We start from the raw sequence: 23,369 nt of genomic DNA, 5'->3' as shown, positions 1-23,369 counted from the left end.
ACCAGGAATTCCGCGCCGAAAATCACACTCCAGTCCCTATGCGTCCGGGCTCGATACCAGACCTCCTTGCACTACGGGATCACACTCCACGACGTCTCCGACGGTTCTTCTTCACAACGAAGACCAGTACCCTGCTTCTCCATCACGTGTCGCGAGCCGTCCTTGGATGGGACGGTCGACGCTGTATAGGAGTAGAACAGTACGGAGATATAAACAGAAGCAACAAGCTAAAGACAAATGTCAACACAAATTCTTTTCTGCTTGTTGTCTTCAAGGAAAATTCACGACTGACCTCTTTCCTTCTTCCTTGCGGCCCGCACTTCGTCCTCCATGGTCCTCGTTCCCGCCGTCAGGCACCGTTTCGCAATCATCGTCCACGATTTTGTACACCACGACAGCAAGGCGGTACCGCTCACCCCACCGCCTCACCGCGAAGATACACTGTCCTTCAGAAGCTCCGGTCCCCCATGACTTTCGTCCTCGTCATCTACGGGGACCGTACGCTCTAGCCGCGCTTGTCCCACGGAGACCGAGGCCGGCCCACAACTTCTCAGCGACTCCGTCGTGGCCCTGCATGGCTTCATCGAAAGCGTGGCCCACACGAATCTGGTCGGCCGTCGAAAAGTGCGGAGGAGGGTAACGGAGCTCACCGTGCCCAAGACGGTGGCCGCCAGAACCCCTCGTGATAGAACCTCGGACCTTTTCGCCATCTTAATCAACTTATTGACGTCGTCCGAGCGTATGGAGTTGCCTCGCTCCGTCCCTGGTTCCCATGTTGATTTGATACGCGGCATCAGTGCTGGCAGTGGAAAGATACGACGTCTTTACAATGGACATGTTTAAACAGTGTCTAAAGTGTCCATTGTCTTTTGAAGGAAAAAACAGACGTCTGCTCAAAAGGTACCGTGTACCATTGACTACTGTCAGCGACCGAATAGTGGACTCCGCAGGTAGCAAAATCAGAATGGTTCATTATGAGCGATTAACCGATTAGTGGACTTTGCCCGATTAAACGTCTTAATAAATTCAAGTCAAAACCGCACCCGTAATTACTCGTAGGTGTCTTTTGAGTGTCTGTAAAAAGGAGAATAGACGCTCGGTAAAAACTGTTCAAACAAACGGACGTCTTCAACATTCTTTGAACAGACGTCTTTACCAGCACTGGCGGAATGAATGCCGATACAGGTGCAACTCCCATAATTGATGCTCTATCATCTAATATGGCGTGATAAATGATCAAAAATTGTCAATTCACGATCTCCCGTTTAGCTTATATTGGAATTTGTATTGGCCTTAATATTATCTGTCTTAGCTGATATTTAATAGAGATCGGCTACCTCGATGATAATTTCAAATTGGCTTAAAGTGCCAGGTAATGAGTTGCTGCTTCTTGTGCACAAGCTTGTTCTTGTTGTACTCGAACAAGCTCCTGTTCAAAAAGCTTCTAGTGATGCATAGCGCTTCTGTGGAATCGTTCTCAGCCATCAACTTGCGGAGAGCGACATCCATCGCAGCAGCGAATTCAGCGTCATCAGGGATTTCATGCTGCTCTTCTTCGTCGTCATCCTCGATGCTATCATCACCATCCACGCCAATCACTATGTCTACAACTTCAGAGTCACGGTAGGCAAAATGCACTTCATTTTCACCTGGCGGATTCAGGATATCATCAACGGATGAGCAGCTTATAAGTAGCAAAACCTCAACGGCCTGGACAATATCAGCTAGAGAGGCTTCCATTGAACGCCGAGCTCCTAGAGGATAAACTCTTGTTGATGACGCGTAATCACAAGAATATCCACAATTCCTCCGACAGTTGACAATTGTATCGCACGACACTTCATTCCAGGCTAGTTTTACCCATCGCATCGCAGTCAAAACGTCTACTTTGAACCAGTCCTTCTCGTTTCTGTCAGCCGCAGCTACAGCATGTATAAGCTGTAAACGTCTGTACTGGGCTTTAAAGCATCCAATTATGCCTCCGTCCAAAGGCTGAAGTATGGCCGTAGCATTGGGTGGAAGGAATATAATTTCGACATGAGAGAGCTCCACATTCACGTGTGACGAAGCATTATCAATCAAAAGGATTATTTTTTTGTCGTTGCGTAGCATCTGAGCGCTAATTAGTTCCAACCAATCACGGAATATCACGGTTGTCATCCATGCCTTTTTGTTCGAGTAGTAGTGCGTGAAACCAAGCTCAAGAGGGGTCTTTTTCTTGAAAGCACGGGGCTTTTTAGCATGCCCAATGAGCAACGGCTCGAGCTGGCAGGTGCCTTCCATATTGACAGCTAAGACAATGGTGATCCTAGTCTTGTCGCGCTTGCTCCCTCGAAGCGAAGCATGCCCTTTTCCAATTGTAGTTGTAGGCGCGCGGCGATAAAAAGGCCCAGTTTCATCGAAGCTAAAAATTTCGGCAGCAGCGTAGCTATTCAACTTAGGCTGTATGCGAGCCGGAAAGCTGACAGCAGCTTCACTATCTACGCTTGCTGCTTCCCCATGGAGACGAATGCGTTTAAAGTCATGCCGTGCTTTAAAAGCACTAAGCCAACCAGCTGAAAACAGAATCTCCTTGCCTGTCACTCCACGCTCCTTCAAAGCTTCGTACAGCTCCCTTGCCTTGGTTTGAATGAGCTCGTCAGAAATGGGTACACTGTTCGCCTGCTTATTATAAACCCAAAGAGCAAGAGCGGCATCTAGTTCTGGGTACGTGACTGCTCGATTTGACTTTCGATCAGGAGCAATCAGCATGGCTGGTGACTTCTTGAAGCGTCGCAGAATGTTTGATATTGTATCTTGTACAGAAGCCTTTTCTAGGCTGAACTTGACACGACATCACTCCGCTAAGTGGTTCTGGGTCAGCTTTGGCTCACGTTTGTGCTTGTCGTACAGCTGCATTTTTTCTCCTTCAGTGAGGTTGCCCACGCGAAGAACACGAGGCTTCGACGGCATGCTAGACGGTCGTAGTGAGCTGTGCGTTGTTGAATGCAGCTATTCTAGGCCAACAGGCTTGTCGTGTGGACCACTTCATTTTCTATGAAATGAAATCTTTGCCTGAAATGATAATTGATCGCCGCCGTGGCGTCTCCCGTGATAATTTTTTGTGGGAGTTGAACCTGTATAGCCTTCTTAGAGATCTCAAGAGCGCTCGAACGGCGGTGGACAGACCTCACGTCCTCACTGGGAGCTGGGTCGATGTAGACGTTTTGATTTATACATCGTCACCAATGGTCGGGTTTGATCTGGAGTAGCGTCTCCATTGCAACGGTAGCCGCTGTACTAGACGCCGTCCTTGAAGGGCATGAACCTGACTACTTCGGGCCTGTAGTGACTTGACATGGCTCTGATGTTTACGTGAACGACGCCGTGAGGCTCTCTAAATAGAACTTGGATCTAAATCATCACTGTATGTAGTAAATAGAGTGATGATTTAAATTCAGCTGGATCTTTGTAAATTAACGTTAGCTTGGCTCAAAACTGACCGCAATCTGACAATCTGTGTGCAACATCTTTCACAAATCACACGCCACTTTTCAGATGCAGTGCAAGCACAATAATCGTAAGTACTGGGAATTCAGCCAATGAGCAGTCTGCGATCGTCAGAAATACAACCGAGAATACATACGTTTACTTGATCCGCCATTCGCATAATCCGATATCGAGGAAATACCATCGGTCAGTAGAAAACTACTGATCTGTCCCCAACGCGGCGCTGCCTGCACAACTACTAATTTCACAGCTACTGGAGTGCTGTTAAGTTCGCATTTGCATTTTATCTTAGTCCTGCCTCGTTTGGTGCTAAGTTCGCATTTGCATTTTCTCTTTGTCCTGCCTCGTTTGGTCTATCAGTCTCTGACTCCGGCGCGTTGGCTGCTCGCGACGCTGGGTTCATCTTCCCCGCGTAGATTGATAGACCCAGACGGAATTGACTGACTCGTGTTCGAACACCATCTTTAGGCGCGCTGGCACGTTGGTACTTGGCTCCCACGTCAACTCTGGGTACCCCACCCATTGAATAAGGTAGTATACGAAGTTATTGACCCACCGTTTGGCGTATATTCTTTCTACCTCGAAGAGCTGAGCATTGTCTCCTCTACGAGCTCGGCGCTCGTTTGCAAAAAGACCTCCTCCTCTACTGACAACGTCACGTTACCCACCACCCATGGACGATGCACGCTCGGCGTCCAGCTCTCGGTCGACTTCGTTCGGTATGCTAACTTCTCTGCTTAGACAAGGCTGCCAAAAGGAGCCGTCCAGACGGCGCTGGGTCGTTCGGGTGACGCTGTCGGAGGTTGAGCGGAGGCATCGACCAAAATGGCGAATGCCACCGACGTGCATTCCACAAAAACAACCATATAAATATATTCGTTTTGAGCAGCTAAAAAATAGTACACCGAAATAACATGTTGACGTTGAAGTAGCTGGGTACACGACGTATCCAACTGGTTACTCTCAGGGTACGTTAGTAGAGTTCTATCTACTCACAGAGATTGACTCCCCAGTCCGATTGCTGCTGATATTTATTGAGAGTGAGGATCAGTAAGATAATCTATTGGAAAGAAATTCCTTCATTATTAATCAGCAGTCAACGATTGCAATTGTTTGTGTCGTTAGTTTCCTTATTTGTGTTAGAAACTCAGTGTCTGCAATATTGGTTCGCGTCGCGTATACCCCCCCCCCATACATTTGGCTGGAGCGGTCTGAGGCATCAACTTTTGCGTCCTCCCTCAAAACACCCATGCTTATAGCTGTAGCGATGTCAGAAAGATCTACCACGAAGGGAGAGCTCCCATAATTCGGAGGCGGCTTTCGAGGCATGGTACGCTTAGGGCAAAAGCGGTTTTGCTGAAGGCAGCAGAAATGTAGCTATGATTAGAGCTAGATACGGATCGAACTTTATCATTTTCTACTGATTGCCGTCTTTTCTGCGCCGCGTTGGGGACAGATCAGTAGTTTTCTACTGACCGATGGTATTTCCTCGAGCAATTTCCATAAGTCAGTAGTTCCTACTGAGATCGGGTGATTTGATTTGTAAATACTGCTATTGTCAGCGAATCTCAGTAGTTATGAAATTGTACTTCATTTCATATTCAAATTAAATAGTATAGTATTCTACATATAATGCGCATGCTAACAACATTTTTTTAAATCTAATATGGAAATTCAACGGCACTCAACAGACGTTGACTTGGTTTTCGATTGTTGTCGTCGTGCATTCGTTTCTCACTGCTACAAGCCCATTTCTCTGTTTCCTCTCACCAGCTCGTTAGTTCCACGAGGCACACAATACACTGACCGATGCTCCGCTCTCAAACACGAAAAGCTCGCACTTTCGGGTCGGCTCCTTTCGTGGTGAACGTGTCAGAGCTGGATATGGCCAGGTCGCTTGGCTTGTTGAGACAAGATGTACCAATTGGAATGCCAGACTGTGGCAAGAGCAACTACGGTGTGGCGTACCAGCGGCGAGAGAACATCGGGATCGAGACTCACGGATCTCAAAAAGCAATTCAAGAACGCTGCCAGGGAACTTGCTCAACCGTCCGGCTTTCAGTTGTTTGTCAAAAGCTTCAGTAGCAAGGCAAACGATAGTGGAAATGCAAAGTATGTCTGCAAAAAGCTGAATGGTCAGCAGTTCTTCGACAAGAACACCTCCTATGACGAAATTGAGTGCCCGTTTGCTATCAATGTCAACGGAGCTGACGGAAGCTGGAAGGTGACTCGCATTAATTTGCTCACAACCACGTCATGCGTGTGGGAATCACAGAACAACCTGTAGTAAATGATATTCTAATATTACCACTTCCAAATAGGTAATAGTACTTCTATCATGCTCCACTCAATATCACTCTAGCGAAGATCTACTACCTGCGTCCAGAGCCAATCCCTTGGCAGTGGACAAGTTGTCTCCAAAACAACCTCTACTTAGGCTTTTCCATGGCCTCGTCGCCCAAAGCGTCATCACTAGAGCCGTCGCACTCAAAATCCCACATCCACCTTGTCTAATTCTTTTTTAATTGAATACCTTTCTGTAATACCGGTTCGCTTCTTTTCTTTTTGCCTTTTGAAGGATGGGCAGGTTCGGGGCAGGCGCTTTTTGGGTCGGCCCAATTTCTTCCTCGAGAGGTTGCGGAGTACAGGGGCCATGGCGTGGATAAAATGGAAATGAGAAAGTTGTTTTGTAAGAGCATGTAGCTCTACTTCATGCATTCGATGGTTGAGCATCACTGTGTATTACTATTATGTTACTACCCAGGCGTAACACATCTAACGCTTGGGACAACTACTGATCAGTACTTTACACGCACCAAATCAAATCACCCGATCTCAGTAGTAACTACTGACTTATGGAAATTGCTCTATTTCCTCTCCGATATCCGGTAAGTACCGTAAACACCAGCATTAATTCGCAAGCATGGCGTCGTAACAAAGCCATGCTTGTGAATTTAATGCTGAGTGTTTACTTGTCCATGGATATCACAAAAATGGATTTTAGCAAAGCAGAATCAGGACACAATTGAACAGTACAGTACTGTTGTCGACAACATCCGAAGTGGCGTGAAGCGCGCAGCGTGTTCAACTGGAAGCAAATCTTGCAGAACACGTCGGACTTCAGTGTGATGAGTCCCTTTCATTTACTTGGACTATTTTTATTAGTCAAGGCTGATCAAGAGCATCCACAAAAAGGGCTTCATTAAAAATTTGGCAGGGCTTCACAAACGACGACGATGAGTTCTCTTCTTACCGGTAATGACAAGGATCAGTTCATGACGCTGGGGGAGGTTCTTGCATTCGTTGACTCCTGCGACGTCAGTGACTCAATCGTCACTGACACCGGAGACGTGATGCTTGGAGGCGGTGATGCATCGCCAACTGACGTTGGTATGCACAAGACACTCAAGAAAAAGAAGAGGAAGAGGCGCAACCTAAGTTCGTCTACCAGACTGCAACAATGCAAAAAAGCAGAAATCCTCTTTCTCCGTCGGCGAGTGCAAGAGTTGGAAGACCAAGTGCACCAGCTTCGTGCGCCAAAGCGTCGGTGTTGCCTCCTCCCTCGCCAATACTTCGAATTCAGTAATGTCAAGATGGAGGGGAGGTCGGTGTGGAAAGGGCGGGCGGAAGAGCATTATCTAGCAAGATTTCAGGCCGAGGAAAGGAATCGCATTTTAAAAACAATCTTGGCTGGTCAGCTCCAGATGGGTGGAAGGTTGTGTGCAATCCTGCAGGAGCAAACACTATTCCAGGTATGCTTTTATTTTATCTGCTACAATAGCAGCTTACGTTAACTGGACTGAAACGCTGCATTTGGACCTTCAGGAGATGGACCTGGCCTGAATACGTTTTCAGTACAGAATACACTCAGGTTTAAAGCGGGAATAATGTAGCCATTTCTTTTTGATTTAATGTAGAAAACATCAAGCATCCAAGGGTCGCCACTAGTGACGGCACTAGGATCGCGAACCGATCCTCCTTTGCCACTTACCCAAACACAACAACAGGCCTCATCATGAAACTCAAACGATTCCTGCTGCGCTATTATCCGCCGGGGATCATCCTCGAGTATGAACTTCGTGACGGCACACGCGAGATGAAGGAGATTGACTTGTTGCATCTCACAGCAGAGTACGCTCTGGATCCCAATCGAATAGACTGTTGCAGATAGTTGTAGCCTGACGAAAACTGAATCTCAATGGTTAGGTCGGATATCGAGGTGCTGGTGAACCAGATCGTGTTTGAAGAGCCGCTCATCTCCGAGTCCCGCAAGCCGCAGCTTCGGCGTCTCATTTACAGTGAGCCGAGAAGACTCGTACTGATGGAATGGGCCACCCCTCATAGTTGTAAACGTGTGTGTTTATGTCAGAGCTCATCGAGAAGCTCGAGGTGAACGACAGCAATGATTTCTACCTCTTCAAGATTCTACGGGCGCATATTCTGCCGCTGACCAACTGCGCCTTCAACAAGTCCGGAGACAAGTAAAGAAACTCGATTCTGACAGTCCATACTTCGATTCTGTTTAACGTCACTCCCTCAGATTCATTACAGGTAGCTATGACCGCACCTGCAAAGTCTGGGATACCCAGACTGGTGACGAGCTGCTGACTCTAGAAGGCCACAAGAATGTAGTCTATGCCATCGCCTTCAATAACCCTTACGGGTTAGTATCCTCTTTGTTTATGACAAAATAACCCTCTTCTAATACTCTTCTCTTCCGACTCACAGAGACAAGATCATCACCGGGTCGTTCGACAAGACGTGTAAGCTCTGGAGCGCCGAAACCGGCCAGCTGTACCACACGTTCCGAGGCCACTCGACAGAGATTGTGTGTCTGGCATTCAACCCGCAAGGAACCGTCATCGGAACGGGCTCCATGGACAACACGGCGAAGCTGTGGGACGTGGAAACCGGTCAGGAGCTGCACACTTTGTTCGGCCACACGGCCGAGATCGTGAGTCTGAACTTCGACACGCAAGGAGAACGCATCATCACGGGCTCCTTTGACCACACAGTCAAAGTGTGGGACGTGCGGAGTGGCCGCTGTATCCACACACTCGCAGGCCACCACGGCGAGATCTCCAGCACGCAGTTTAACTACACGGGCGAGCTGTGTATCAGCGGATCTATCGACCGCACCTGCAAGATATGGGACGTCGCCTCCGGACAGAACGTACAGACACTTCGAGGCCACAATGACGAGATCCTGGACGTGAGTTTCAATGCTACGGGCTCCAAACTCGTGACAGCGTCGGCAGACGGCACGTCGCGTATCTACAATACCATGACGGGCGCGTGCCAAGCCATTTTGATCGGCCACGAGGCGGAAATCTCCAAGGTTTGCTTCAACCCGCAAGGCTCCAAGGTCCTCACAGCCAGCAGCGACAAGGTAGCGCGACTCTGGGAAGTCGAGACCGGCGACTGTCTGCAGATGCTCGAGGGCCACACGGACGAAATCTTCAGCTGCGCCTTTAACTACGAGGGCGACACAATTATCACAGGTACAATGGCAACTTTTTGGCCAATTGAGTTTATTCACAGCTAATGAATGAAATTTGTGTGCAGGCTCTAAGGACAACACGTGCCGGATCTGGAAGTGCTAAATTTCTTTTCGATTCTAGAGTTCTTCAAAATTCATACTGACAAGAAGGACAGGAATGCAAAAAAGAGAAAACATAAGAATTAAGAGCACAAAAAGAAATTAGGAGACAGCAGCTCGGCTCCAAGCACCATCCATTCCCTATCCAGCCTAAATTCATCTTGGCTGACTGAATCGCGTCACCTTTATCCGCCCAAATTGTCCATAAGAGATGGAGAGTCTCGTCCATTTGTTTCTCGTGACTTCTAAGAGGCCCGAATTTCGGTCCTCGAGGCATCTCGCTGCGCTCAAGTTTCTCATCCGTCATTCTACATCTGAGGAGGCTCAGCGGGGGCCGCGAACGGGTTGATAATCTGCATCAGACTGCAATGCCAAACGTTAATACATTTCTAAACGCTGCGCAGTTAAATGAAAAATTGACTTACGTGAGGCCAGGCTCTTGCTTGAGCGCGATGTACACGACTAGAGGCACAAAGCCCCAGTGCACGATGGGCTTGATGGTCTTGAGTACCTTGGTAGGCGCAGTCTTCCACAACTTGTTCGTCGCCATATTTCTTCCTTCTTGCGATGTGATTATCGCCACTGAATCAACGGATTCGGATTGGTTGAAAACAACCAACACTTTGTTTTGCCAATAACATGAGTCTAGTAAAAAAAAGTTCATTTTGTTGCTGTTGAAGAGGAGTGATGATCAGTTTTATCTGGGAGATGGACGACGAGGCTCTGGATCTGCGGCAAAGCGACGGAAGCGAGCCTCGATGAAGTTGGAATTGGAGCTGGGCAGCCCGAAGCGGTCCGCCTACATTACAGTTGTTTGGATTAGTGATTGAGTTCACAATTTAGAGTCACCTGGCAGCGTACGTGATGCGGCATCATGATGAAATTAACATCCTCGGGCGGCCTAGGCTTAGAGGAGGGAGTGTAGGCTCCTGGTCCGACGGTCTCCTTTGTCGGACTTGCCAAGATTGGAAAATTGGGTGTATTGTGAACCATTGCAGCTTCCTACAAAGGGTTCGTTAAAAATGCCGACTTCTCCGACACCGTTCTATTTACGTACAGAGGAAAGTCGATTCGCGCGTGACTGCATCGAGGAGCACTTGAAGCTGGAGCTGGCAACAGTATCGCTCATTGAAAACTGTAGCAGGAAAGGGTGGTTAGACGTTGGTACGGTAACGATAATCTCGGGAAAGTGTTACCTTGCAGGATGGACTAACGTCGTAGAACCGATCCGGGGCTTCGTCCTGGATGTGATGCTGTTTTGACGATACATAGCGTTCTAATCGCGTGGCAATTATGAGAGGGGGAGAGGTCCTACAATAGGAGAAAGAATGCTGAACTGTACCTGGGAACACACCCGATTTAAAGCGAGGCGTTGTTGAGAGTACAGGCCCACGCACTTTGTCACGTGGAGAGTGGCCACCACCACCGGCACCGCGGGGACTGCTGGCAAACATGTAATCTCGATCCTTAGGCGAGTTGGCTGTCGGGCTCACCAGAGCCAGCACTGCAGTGACTTGAGCGTTCGCTTCTTCGAATCGTGCCGCCTTACTAACGTACGCCGGGGTAGGAACCTGCTTCTTCTTCACGTTTATAGCCCGTCGAGGTGCACGATAGGTCCCCGGGCCCACGGCTTGTGGATCTGCGTAAGGTTCCTTTACCACGCTAGCAAAGGAAGACGAACGATAAGCGGCTGTGCTTGCAAATCGATCTTTCGTTGAGCTGAAGGCCCCGCGGCACGTGTTGGACCCATCTGTGACGTGTCGTTGGAGGGTCTACAAGCAACACCTTTAGCGAGTGGAGGGCGACTCAAAGGTTGTTGTTGGGGCGTAAACAATTAGTACCTTGTTGGATCCACAGTCCGTGTTGTAGATAGCATCTGGGACACCCGTTAGTTTACGAGCAAGGCTGTGTTCTGGGTCAAGGGGCTGTCGCTCGCTTCCAGTGGATCTTACTTCGCGTGCCGATTGAGCCTTCTCCTGATTGATACGATACGCTGAGCGCTGCTCATCCTTGATGCAATGCTTCAAGTATAACTTGCTTCTACGGGTGCAATTGGCCATGAGCTAGAGTTTGAGCATCAGGGAAGAAATACTATCGACGCACATATCGTGGATCTGCTCTCCCGAGGGCAGCAAAATACGAGCCATTGTCGTGTCACTGTCATTGTCAGAGCTCTCCCTCGATTGTTGGTTAGCAACTTGCCTCTTCCACATAGCTCGACCAGAGGCACTGGAAGCCTGCGAATAAATTACAGTCAATTTGCCATTCATCGCTGATACCACCGCAGCAACTTGACACTCACCTTGTTGAACGCATTTGCGGGCTCGTGGATCATATTTGCAACAAGCAGACTTCGATATTTCAACAACGACTGCTACCTTTGGGAAGCATCAGATCAACAAGTTAACGATAATAGCCTCGCCATCCTATCGCCACTGACCGAAATACACGCAGCTATTTTTACCAAGACCAACCTACTGTACATGTACATTGCATCCAATTTGTTAGAACTTTGGTCCACCTACGATACAGAATCTGTGGATGTCAAGTATGATAGAAAATGGTCCCGATTCTTAAACTCGCATTCCTGTGAAGATCAAAGTATCACTGGCGCGCACCCAGCACATGAAGATCCACCCTGATCCTGGAAACAGTAACCTGGACGGTGGAACGGAAGTAAACCGAGACTGCCCCACGACAATGTCAAGTTGACAGTCAACCGAGTTATTCCCAGAGTTGACCAGCGACTTGTCCATTGGAGTACACGTTTGCGTTGGACAATGTCCAACGCATTCGTGTATGTAGCGGGTAGACAGCACACACCACGATTCCGCCAGGAGAAGGACGACTGGAAATGGCGATGAGTCAGCAACTGAAGTGAAAAAGACAGACACTTCATATTTGACAGACACGGGAACATGTTGGCAGGCAAAGACAGCAACACATCGTACACTACTAGCACTTCCTTACTTAAATACGTGCAGGTCTAAGCTACCTTCTCTGTCGCGTCCTCGAATGCTTTCAGTCACACTTATTAGAGTCCAATCACGACTGAGGACCGACGTTATCATCGGGGTGGTCGCGTGTCTAAACCTGTTGGCCACATGTACCGTCACTCTACACACGGGTACCGCTTGACACAGCCATGGCATTCTTGCGCTTCCGAAGCCGCACCAAATGCCGCGACAGGAGCTGAATTCGCTGGCGAAGTGTACTCTCATCCAGATAATTGTCGCGGGACGTAGCCGTGGTGAACATAAGCCGCTCGATTTTGATCGCAAGTGTGAAGGTCTTGGAGTGCCAGTCGTAGTTCTCGGGTACCTGAGTCAGCACGTCGTGTGGCTGGTGGTTGCGCAACATTCTCTCGATTAGAATTACGTGTCGCGACCGGAGTCGCTTCATCTCGTCTCCTTCCTGTCGCCAATTTCCAATTGCGGCTTGAGCGGAGACGTTGGGTGCGATATGGACGCCACAACCGCCGTTCGTTGTGTTGGGTTGCATGAGCGAGAGGCTGCTCGGGAAACCTGTTGACGCCGCTGCTGGAGTTGCCACTCGGGCTGCATTGTTGCACGCTCGACTGGGCACACCTGGTCCGTCAAAGTCTCGCGTTGCTGCAGGATATCGAGATCCGTTCATGGGGAGGCTGGGCATTTGCCGGGTTTCGAAGAGGAAAACTAAGCAAAGTGGCGATCACCGAAAACTGAAATTGGCGCGTACAACGTCGGGCGTTGTGTGCTTAAAAGCACGGCGGGGATACCTTTCTCTCTCTTGGGACGACTACAACGCGTGGGCCGCCTGTGGCACAGGCGAGCGAAGGCTGTTGATTCGATCTCCAAGCGAGTTTTTTTCGGTGTTTCCTTCGAGCCGGGAGGAAATGAAATGAGGTCCATAAGGCCAAGCCCCAATCGCTATTTTTTTTGCCAAGTCGAGGACGGGGTGCAACCCCTACGAAGTGTGTAAAGTCGAGAATGAAGCGACTGGTGTCGCCCGTGGCAGCCGTCCTAATTTCAGGGCTGACTGCAACGCTTGAAATACTTTTTTACTGCAGGTGTGCTGCTGTCGCCATACAAATATCAAGAAAATCGCGAGGATCCATAAACACGTCAAGTCGCCTCTTCGTTTCCATGCAGCATCGCTATCGTGATTGGCCGGGGAGGGGAGACTGAACCCTAGCCAGGGATGGGCTCAAATGCAATTTTTGCATTACGGATAACTTTTACGCATGGTTAGTGATTCTCGCATTTTTGCAGTAAATTGAAGCAGCTTTTGAATTGACATGTATTTCTTCATAGAAGAGCTAGTATTGCACAGTACTTACGAAAGCTGCCGCAACATGCAGCCCACATCACTACTGCGGGGGTGCTCCGCTCACGCAGATGGCGTGTCAAGCAGATGCATGCTGGCTTCTGGAAATTTCGTGTTGCAAATGCATATCGCGACCGATGCTGCTCGAACAGTGTGCAGTCCGTTGTGCTGTGGACGTCAAAGTGGTGGGCTATTATTAATAGTAGCAAATTTGTAATAAATGCTACCCGATACGGTGCTTTCTCAAACAATGAAACTGTAATAATAAGGCAGCACGCATTCGCTAAATAATAATTCAATACTGTAATAGCGGCAAACTTACTGTTATTGATAGCGTGATAAATCTTGAAACCAGGGATAATGCCATCGCTATCGCTGTATGCTCGTGCAGTGGTCTAAAGACAGACAAGTGTAGAATTCAATGCCAATTTAAGTCACTAATCGCGTAGCTAATTGCCAGCTAATGAAAAAATTGCAGTAAAATTGATGATTGCGGGCAAACGCAGGGTTGACATTTCGCTGGCAAGTTTCACACCCCCAGATTCAAGCTTTGAGAGCCGCACAAACTCTCGTCCGCAGCAAAAAACCGCAACTCGGAGGGTTTGTCTGGAAGATTCCATTGCGCGTGTCTCCGCGCCTGGTCGCCAGTCCGCCGAAATGATGGTAAAAAAAACTAGTTAAGCTTAGCTTCCGCGGCTACCGCTGGCTTGCTCCCAAGCAGCAATAGCTATTGATACGAGAAAGAGTCTGTCGCTGCAATCTGATGGTGCCAAGTAAGCGTAAAATTTACCAATACTGTACAAGTCGACGACATTTACGATAAATTCGGGGGCATTTATCGTAAATGTCACCGACTTGTACAGTATTGTGCTTTATTAATAGCAGTAAGTCTATATTTATAAGGGCGATACGAGAGCGAAATTTATCTCCATGACCCACCAGCTCGAGCTGACCAATCACCAGACACTTAAAATTAACCTCAATATTTTGAATCAAAAAGATAAACTTAATCATGAAGAGTTTTTTTTCTGGACTAGCTAAGGCAAGTGTATTATAGTTTTGTCAATATATGCTGATTTTGGAGTCGTGTTGGGCAATGCTGAATGATATAAATATGATTTAGGAGGAGAGGGTGCGTCATGGATGCATTTTATCCACAAAACTAGTTTTTCATCGATAGTCTATAGACAATAGACGGTCCTTGAAAAAAAAACAATCGTCATTTTGATGCGTGCCAGAAAAGTAATTAGCTTCAAATCGTTCTCGAGAGAGAGAGAGAGCAAGGTAGTCTATTTACATTCTTAGTTATTAGCTGCCTGAAAAAGTCTCAGTCTTTGTGTAAGCACCATCTCATTTTTCTTGAGTCATGGTACTTTGGGCGGTAGAGGTTCCGCAGCTGTTGGTGCCACTTCTCCTGTCATTGCGGCGAAGCGGTCGATGCTAAGGCGGGGTTTAAGTCCCCGAGTTCGCGTCTCAGCTCTGTAGCTTTCTTTCCTGGCCACGGCGGCTACTTGTCGGAGACATGTTCCGGCCTGCTCTCTCCCAGTCTATCCAATACCAAGTCTTTCACACAATTAAAATCTCCGGCTACTATAGGATTCTCGACCTGTTCTAGTCGCCAACATCTCATATCTGCAAAAAAATGTTCTCGAGGCTGAGTCTTTCCGGACGGAGCGTACACATTGAGCATACCATCCAATTTCACACCTAACCCTCGCACTGATCAAAGGGGTTGGCTCTAAAGCCCCACAATAGGGCTGTATTCATGGAATACAAGAACACCGACACCACCTGCTCTACGTGAGCTGACACTCCAATAAGAAAGAGGCGGGTCAGCTTTCGGTTTTCCCCACATCCAGTTCAATTGTTTTGTCAGCTTTTGACGCTCCTCGTCCGACTGTACATATGTTGCCTGCACAAGTATGAGCGCCGGTCGTTGCGACTTTGAAATGTTGCGCCACGCTGTTAGCCATTATTACCTGTCGCATTCCCGAACGTCCCGCACATTTTGCGTGATGATCCTGATGTCAGTCCGATTGGAGGCTGGGCTAACATCAGCTTCATATGAAGTGTGGTAGACTTTAGGTTAGACTGAATGATGTGCATGTACGCATCCCTGCTGCTTCCAGTCGCCCGTTTAGATTGAGTGTAGCCCTCAGTACCGGTTGATGGCAGCGACCTCGCCTTCTGGAACCGCCGCTACCACAAATCTACCGATATTTTTCCACTGGATGGTCCTCTTGCTGGCTTTGGCAAAGCAGATATCATAGAACCGAGGCCTTACTCGCAAAGGCTTCCGATGACGCTCCGATTTACACATCACTGAGTCGTTCGGACTGTAATCATCCCCAATCAATTCAGCAATCTTTTCTCCGTAAATTTGAGCACACAAAAGATGGCTGCCCAATCTTGGTGCTCGGAGGATGCACAGAGCTTGAGAACATTGAGAGGATCAGTCCCATATCCGTGGGTTTGCAGCCAGTCCCAGTTTTGGTGGCTGTTAATTGCTGCTTGTTTTGTGGGCACAGTCTTTAACGATCGCACACATCCTTTCCATGCTTTTTCGCTTAGGATCTTTTTCAGTGCTGTGGAACCGAGCCCGCAGCATCAAATGTATGTATTTCGCTAACTCTTTGTCCGTTCCGTGATTATCTTCGGCGCCAACCTGCCAATAATCTTGTGTGGGTGGCTAAAGGCCCTGAGCGGATGAAGCAGTCGTTGGGGTTCGTAGACCGCTGCTTATTTTCATTCTGTCGCGGACGCGTCAGTAATTGAGAAAGGCAGGGCTGCGTGCTTATTCCAGTCCTCTGCGTTTGCATTCCAGTACTTTCCTATAAATACCTCACGCTTTCAGTCGCTCCGGAAGAGCGCAACGTATCCGTGTAGTGTGCTCCTACCTTTTTGTCCAAAGTCGGCGCTGGAACGGGAAGATTCATCCCATCGATAACGGCTCGTAGCATCTAGATCACCGACAAAGCCGCGAAGTACATACTCTGAAATCATATTCGTGCGCTTGCGTCTCTGGATCCGATTGCGGCGACCTCCTTCTTTTCGCGGGCTTAGCCGGCGCTTGCTGCGGTTGTCCTCTCGAGCCGTACTACCCTCAGCATCGCCTTGTGTAAAATTGGGACAGAGAGAGACGTCTTGGAGTGCCAGTCGAAGCTCTCGGGAACCTGTGTGAGCACGCCATGCGGTGCGTGGTTGCTCAGTGTTTGCTCAATCCGTTCTACGCTGCGCGCTCGGAGACCCTGCACCATGCCGTCATTTTTGCGTCTGTTGGCGCTGTAGCTGCAGCTCGTGGAGAACGCATTCGGGCCAAAATTCGAGCCAATCGAATCGGTTACCGATGCGCTGTCATTAAGATCCCGCTGAAACGGTTCTTCCGGCTGCGTTGACACGGCGAGGTTAACGCTGAAGAAAAAGGCGGACGGTACATGGTTCACCTGCTGCTGGGTGTCGTCGGTAGGGCCGATGGACGGAACGTTGGCGAGAGCAGAATGAAGCCAAATCGTATTTACAGCAACGTGCTGGACCATTATGTTTACACAGTGGGAGGGTCCCCGTACTGCGCCAAGTACAGACGTTTGTCGGACACTATAAACAAGCATCTCTAAACGAAACCAATTTCGTAGAAGATATGGAGAAGCTCATGAAGAAAACCCAGCTTACGTCAGACATGCAAGATGGTGATGCGCTCACGTTTGGCTATGTCAACGAGGATGGAGCACCTGCTATTAGAGAGGGCGTGGATGATCACCCGACCATAGTTGAAATGTCTACACCGTACATGACCATAATGCTTCGGAACGCGGCAACGCATGTGTTTCATTTTGACACGACCTATAAGATCGACCAGGCAGGCTATCCTGTACTTGTTATTGGTGTTTTGGACCAGACTCGCTCCTTCAACGCGGTGGCAACGCTTATGACATCTCAGCAGACTGGGGGTCTCATAAACACAGCGCTTCAGACTCTGTTCGACGTTTTTAAGATGATCGCTGGTGACTACCCCGAAATTCGTTACTGCATGGCCGACGCAGATAAGGCTCTGGACAATGCAGTCATGGATATTACGTCTTCCAAGCGAAGCAACGATGCTTTGACATATTGATGTGCTGTTTTCACGTCAAGACCATGGGGGACGGTGTCTCAAGTTTTCCGATTGAAGTAGTATCGCTGATGCTCAAGCACCTATACATGATGCACTATTCGCGTGATGCGGCAGAGTTCGACACATTGAAAGAAGCTTCTATAACAGCATTGAAAGCGTATCCAGTACTCGGTAGCTTTACGGCATACTTTAAGAAACAATGGATCGATTCTCCATTCTGCAATTGGGGGTGCTATTATACACCGACAGGATTTGCGACAACAAACGACCCCGTAGAGCAGTTCAATATCGCGATCAAGAGTGGCTACTCTCTGAGGACACTTCATAAGTTGGTTGCGCTCGTTGAGCAGCTGACCTTAGTGTGTGGTCACCGGTCAAGGGGCACGTCCTTAATCGCTACGGAATCGAAGCCAAACCGAGAAATGCAAGATCGCTACAAAAATATGGCCGGTTAAGCTTCTTTCAGCCGCACAAACACGGGTTGGATTTTCTACTTGATGGTTCAAGGGAAACCCACATTGCATATTTCTACTAGAGGGGGCACCGCCTCGATCTCCTCTACCAGACACAAGTACGGAGATAAAAATATTGGGTAACAAGCATCGCATGAGGACAGCTGAGCACCCGGTTGGGGGATGCAGGGTGGACATGGAGGAAACGTTCTGCCCATATCGATATTGGTACAAATACCGAATGTGTGTCCATGTACTCATCGCCCTGCGTCAAACAGGAAAAGCAATTCCTGGTGAAAAGCAGGTCAAGAAGCGGTCTGCCAACAGAAGTCGCAAGAGGAAAGGTCGAGCTCCCACGGTCGGACATGCACTATTCCACGAGTAGAGATAATTTCAGGTGATCTCGTCGATATTTTGCTTGTTACCCACTCCATTTGAGCATTGCCTACAGCTGGGATTAAGCTGCCTCTAGTGCCTTCTGATCCTGACAGCGATAAGGCTGCCTGCGCTTGATTTTTTTCCTTGAAACGCTCAAGAACTACTCTGTCGACGTCAGCTTGTCGGGAGTTACGCAGATTACGGCGTCTCATTTTGCTACATTAATCTCGCGCGACCTCCAAGCACTGAAGGTCCCCATCGATGGCGTATTCAGTAGCACCGAATCTGGTGCCGCATATATCTCATCTTCGGTAGCGTGAACGCACATCCCAAGTAGCCCGACCTCGTCGCGAGGTTCATCTTCTTCTTCCTCATTAAGTCCAGCATCAGTGTAGCTCCAAAACCTGCCGCGCAGTTGCTTGCCCATACGACTTCTCAGAAAGCACTCATCTTGTACTCCACGTTCCTTGCCTTCTAGTTCCTGTCATGACCAAAAATACTCTTTGACTTTCTCGTCTCGATGTCGTCAGCAATAGACCCAAAAGCTAGAGTCCATGGTGCATTAAAATCTACTATGACAAGCATCTTAGTTCATCTTCTATAGTTAAGGCAATACTAAATGAATGGGTGTAATCGCCTTATGTACTACTCTGTCTGTCACAGTAATGTCTTTAGAATGCTAATGCTATTATTCTACGCACGGTACTATCATAAAGTCACGGTACATACTATAGTACCGCGATTACAGTTGAGTACCGTACATGTAATTCTTTGTGCCAACAATCGTTACGTGTTTAATTACCGGCTTACAGAAAAATACACTATGTCTGTCCGCTGAGATATTCTTTTTTCGTTTCGCCATTCTCTTCCGCGATACCTTGCCCACACGTGCGAAGCGTCGAATAAAGTTGCACCGCCGAATCCACTTTAACCCTTTAGCTACTGGACGGATTTGCCCTTCGTAGAAGTCCGGATAGACCTATACCATAAAAGTTCTAAGCCGCAATTGGGTATAATAGAGTCAAATGATCTGCAAAAGTTGACGTAATATGGTAGGGGTCCATATGGACCTCTACCGCATAATTTTCCAACAAATGTTTGCAAATTATGAGCGAACCATATGACGATTTGTACTGACTTCTGGTAGAGGTCTTATTGGACCCGTGTAAAGGCTCGGTAGCTAAAGGGTTAACCCTTTAAGTTTACCAGAGGCTTCTGTAAAATTCATGACCCCCCCCTTTCTACGTACCACTGGTCGAAGATCTGGCGCTCCCGAATGGTTTCGTACACTCGCAGTACGAAACAGTGCTCGAGTCTTCGATCATCGGTCACCCCGACCACGTAAACACCAGGTTGAAGCGGATAGCTCCTGAGGCCCTCCATCGACCTACACTGCATCGGAGGACGGAAAATGTTTTTTTAAGCAATTCGGGCTCACCGGCAAAACACGCCCACTGTTTAGAAATAGGAAAAAAAGAAATGAAAAATTTAAGGCGACATTCGTACATTCAGCAAATGTACATAATCTTAGTTCTACAAAATAAAAGAATAGGAAAAATAAATTTAAATGAGGCACCGATTACCAAAAATGTAAATAAACTTACCGTGGCTTGATAAACTTCTTGATTATGTCTGCTTTGTTCGTTTGTCGTACACGATCCGTCCAAACCGTCGGCCAGTCCCGCGCCCCACACCGCCAAAAAGCCAGTATTCCTGGTAGTGGCGGCCTCTATTGTATTTACGCTTCTGGCCGACATGTTCGCTACGTATTAATACGTTTGTGAACGTGGCAACAAGCAACATACTCTCGAGAACAACCGTTTTCTGCTGTCTATGAACTACACGCATAGCTGGGTCAACGACAGCCTCAACTTTGTAGACCCGGTAACGGGAACACATTCTAATACTGTTGAGGGGCTGTGGGAGACCCGTATCAAGCGCCACATTAAAAGCATGCGAGGCATGACCAAGGACAAGCTCGACTCCTACTTGGATGAGTACATGTGGCGATCATGGTTTTTTTCGCCAAAGGCTTCAATCGGTCAATACTTTGCTGGTCTGGTAGTTGCCATTATAAGAAATGAATAATAATTTTTTTCATTTTATTTTTTTCTTATTTCTAAACAGTGGGCGTGTTTTGCCGGTGAGCCGCAATTCGTATTACCTGCCACGTTGCTGGTGTCCTCGATTTCATCCCGCGCTCGCTCATCAGGGAGTTTGAAGCTATACAAGAAGCCAAAGGACTCAAAGAAGGAGTGTCTACTGGAGACATCAAGCTGTTCTTGGACTTCCTGCGTGAGCGACGCGCCAAACTGGCGTGCAAATGGTTTGTAAAGAACATGGTGACTTCTCCAGTCAGCAACATGGGAACTTCTTGTTGAACTCAACATACATTAGGTTGCTAAAATTGTCTTTCCACTTGTCAACGCGCATCACCTCCGTAGCAAACCCATCTTGGAACAGTGTCGATGCCCATACCCGCGTCGCGCAAAACAGATTCTCTTCATCGCACCATTGCACAAAATATGCCTATTTCTGCTTGTCATAATTGGCTCGGTCCAAAATTGCATACACTTCCCAGCGAATGCTGGAGTCGTACATTACATCAGCCGCCGCGATATTCCGCGCCTTAGCGAGCGGGTGGTATTCCGGGGGATTCGGTAGCGCTACCTTTGGAGACGGTAGTGATAGTGAGCTGTCTGCTGTAGGTGAAGGCATTGTTTCACCTTCTTCCATCTCCACGTCAGCATCGACCACGATAGCATTGCTCCTCTGGCCGCACTTACGATACGTCCGTAGGCGACGGCGATCAACGCAAGGTACGTCATCATCAGTGTCATCTGACGAGCTGGCCGAATCTATCTCGATCACAATAGGTATTGCAGTCAAGTCAATAGACTGGGGACTATGTTTTCGGTATGTTTCTCGACGTCTGATACTTCCATAATGAACGTACACGTGGCAGGCACCAATATGCCCGCGGTCTCTGCATTCGTAGCTGCTGCTTCACTTTCTTTAGTCTTCTCGGTGGTTTGGTTCGTCGAATACAGCACTCGTGGCAATAGAACTTGCTCCACTGCTGCAGGCTATTCGTCCAGGAACGGGTTCTGAATGTTAAGCACCCAGTCGTCTTCGCTGTAGCAGCTCGTTACTTTGGCGCTGGTAACACACGCCCGGCCACCTCATCACCTACCTCGTTTTCATCTAGTCCGTCCAATAGCGGGGGCCACCGCTCCTCCTTCTCAACAGCGTACGAGGTGCACGTGAGCCGTTGCAATGAGGACCAAAGAGGAGAAGACATTCGGCTTCTGTCCAACGACGCTAATTCTGAAATGAGACTTTGAATTAGAAGGGGTCGTTTGCTAGGTGTAGGTAACAATAACGACGACTGTGTGATTTGATGAGTCCTGTCCAAATGTTGGCATTTCGTGTCTGTTTGTATAGCTTCCTCAACGTTGGCGGGCCGGCATTTTAACTTGAAGAGGGTTTGACACGCGGATAAGACAGACGAAACAAAGCGACGAACGGAGCAAAAAATTGAAATCGACAGCCAACATCGCCTCCTTCTTTGCGAAGACCAAACACCGAGTGATCCCAAGATGATTCTCATATATGCAACGCATTTCCATTACACCTTGCATGCAGATACTCAAATACAGGTGGAATGCATGTCACTGTCTCGCTTCAAATATTTACCGCATAAGGTCTGTGATTGGCTCATTCAAACTACGATTTAGGAATTCTAGCCAAATTTCCGGCTCTTTGACAATTGAAGTTTGCGTGATATTTTGCCATGATGGGCTCTGGTATAACGGGGTGTCATATACAATGTCTAAATTTAGCTCTAAATATAAAGTATGCACAGGTACAAAATGTCGATGATTTCTGATGTATGTCAAAGATTAATAATTTGTGTAGTTGCCCGAAGTTAGGGTGCACAGATGGTATTACTCCGCAGCTTTATTGAGACAGGATTTACGTATCACCAGACGGGCGACGGGGTATGCCAGGTATATCATCAATCGAATGCCTTGACATATCGGCCCTTATGGCAGTTTTGGGTGGCGTCCATTAAACGTATGCAAAGCGTTTGATTGAAAGTCAGTTTACAGTCTGAATCGTAGTTTAATTTGTTTAATTTGGAGCTCAGGCAGCTAGAAATTTTAAAGGGGCCTGAGATCCAAACCAAACCTCGTTTTTGTGAGATTCAATTAGGGCTATGGGTTATTAGCGACGTGAACCTCGGAAAAATGGTCCAAACTATCACAGCTGTCATGCTATGTACATCTACCGGTATGTAATATTGTCGCCTCGTATCTAATACAATCGCTGCAGTCGCAGTGTAGACCTTCTCGACGTGACCAATTTTAATTCATTGCGAAGCAGCATTTTGGCTATAAACAAACTGGTAGGCGCTGTTGCATGAGGCCGACTTGCGTGCCAATAGCGGTGGTGATGCATGAGCAGTGACACGAATGGGGGCTCTATCAGTCAAGTGTACGCCATGAAACTTAAGTTTGTACTGTGACAGCGAGCGAGCGCTTCACCTAGCTCGCGATGCAAGCAAATGACAACGCAAAAATATTCGTGGGGTGGATGCTTATTGTACTTAGGTTTCAGAGGTATTCTTTGCATCAATCAGCTACTTTGTTGTCTAGAAACAGTCGGGGAATTATTCGTTGCCGCCTTCAATGCTGCTGACGATGTCAATACTCTCGCAATCACGCAGGGCGCTGAGCCGACGCGAGACCTGAGTTATACGCTGACGCAGTGTTGCGCGTCCAGGTAATTTTCTTGGAGGTCTAAAGAATAACTTCCCGCCATTAAGACGAATGGGGGATCAGGGACCGCGGAGAGAGTATATGACAGCAATAAATTTGTAGATCAGTTTTTTTCTACCGAAATAGCCTCCACTAATTAGTTTACTACACGGGTAGAGCACTAAAAACAATTGGACTGTTGCTTTATATACTGCCGTCATTTTGCTGCTGCCAATTATGCAGGGTCACGTGTGCCTCAAGCCATCACACCCTCT

At 48.0% G+C, this 23,369-nt stretch overlaps 5 protein-coding genes across 5 annotated transcripts; 1 reads left to right on the top strand and 4 right to left on the bottom strand.

The window, feature by feature from the left end:
* Positions 1-6,725: 6,725 nt before the first annotated feature.
* On the top strand, positions 6,726-9,092 carry PITG_00797 (WD domain-containing protein; the record flags this gene model as incomplete). The annotated part of the gene is made up of 7 exons (XM_002909314.1): positions 6,726-6,879; positions 7,407-7,620; positions 7,696-7,787; positions 7,859-7,970; positions 8,030-8,152; positions 8,218-8,990; positions 9,055-9,092. The coding sequence occupies 7 exons, from the start codon at positions 6,726-6,728 to the stop codon at positions 9,090-9,092; spliced, it is 1,506 nt and encodes a 501-aa protein (XP_002909360.1).
* Positions 9,093-9,785: 693 nt separating this feature from the next.
* On the bottom strand, positions 9,786-11,148 carry PITG_00796 (uncharacterized protein; the record flags this gene model as incomplete). The annotated part of the gene is made up of 7 exons (XM_002909313.1): positions 9,786-9,887; positions 9,950-10,090; positions 10,146-10,223; positions 10,285-10,364; positions 10,431-10,860; positions 10,930-11,081; positions 11,133-11,148. The coding sequence occupies 7 exons, from the start codon at positions 11,146-11,148 to the stop codon at positions 9,786-9,788; spliced, it is 999 nt and encodes a 332-aa protein (XP_002909359.1).
* Positions 11,149-12,058: 910 nt separating this feature from the next.
* On the bottom strand, positions 12,059-13,041 carry PITG_00795 (uncharacterized protein; the record flags this gene model as incomplete). Its single annotated transcript, XM_002909312.1, has 1 exon — positions 12,059-13,041. One exon carries the CDS (start codon positions 12,722-12,724, stop codon positions 12,206-12,208), a length of 519 nt encoding a protein of 172 aa, XP_002909358.1.
* Positions 13,042-14,701: 1,660 nt separating this feature from the next.
* On the bottom strand, positions 14,702-16,650 carry PITG_00794 (uncharacterized protein; the record flags this gene model as incomplete). The annotated part of the gene is made up of 5 exons (XM_002909311.1): positions 14,702-14,709; positions 15,373-15,441; positions 15,608-15,729; positions 16,235-16,353; positions 16,492-16,650. The coding sequence occupies 5 exons, from the start codon at positions 16,648-16,650 to the stop codon at positions 14,702-14,704; spliced, it is 477 nt and encodes a 158-aa protein (XP_002909357.1).
* Positions 16,651-18,604: 1,954 nt separating this feature from the next.
* Positions 18,605-21,635, bottom strand: PITG_00793 (uncharacterized protein; the record flags this gene model as incomplete). The annotated part of the gene is made up of 8 exons (XM_002909310.1): positions 18,605-18,704; positions 19,036-19,062; positions 19,584-19,726; positions 19,939-20,063; positions 20,499-20,557; positions 20,907-21,036; positions 21,291-21,420; positions 21,528-21,635. The coding sequence occupies 8 exons, from the start codon at positions 21,633-21,635 to the stop codon at positions 18,605-18,607; spliced, it is 822 nt and encodes a 273-aa protein (XP_002909356.1).
* Positions 21,636-23,369: the final 1,734 nt, after the last annotated feature.

The sequence above is a fragment of the Phytophthora infestans genome, genomic scaffold (genome assembly GCF_000142945.1).
Source record: "Phytophthora infestans T30-4 supercont1.1 genomic scaffold, whole genome shotgun sequence".
NCBI classification, from domain to species: Eukaryota; Oomycota; class Peronosporomycetes; order Peronosporales; family Peronosporaceae; genus Phytophthora; species Phytophthora infestans.
Note: the sequence above shows the minus strand (reverse complement) of the source record. Positions and strands in the feature narration are given on the sequence as shown.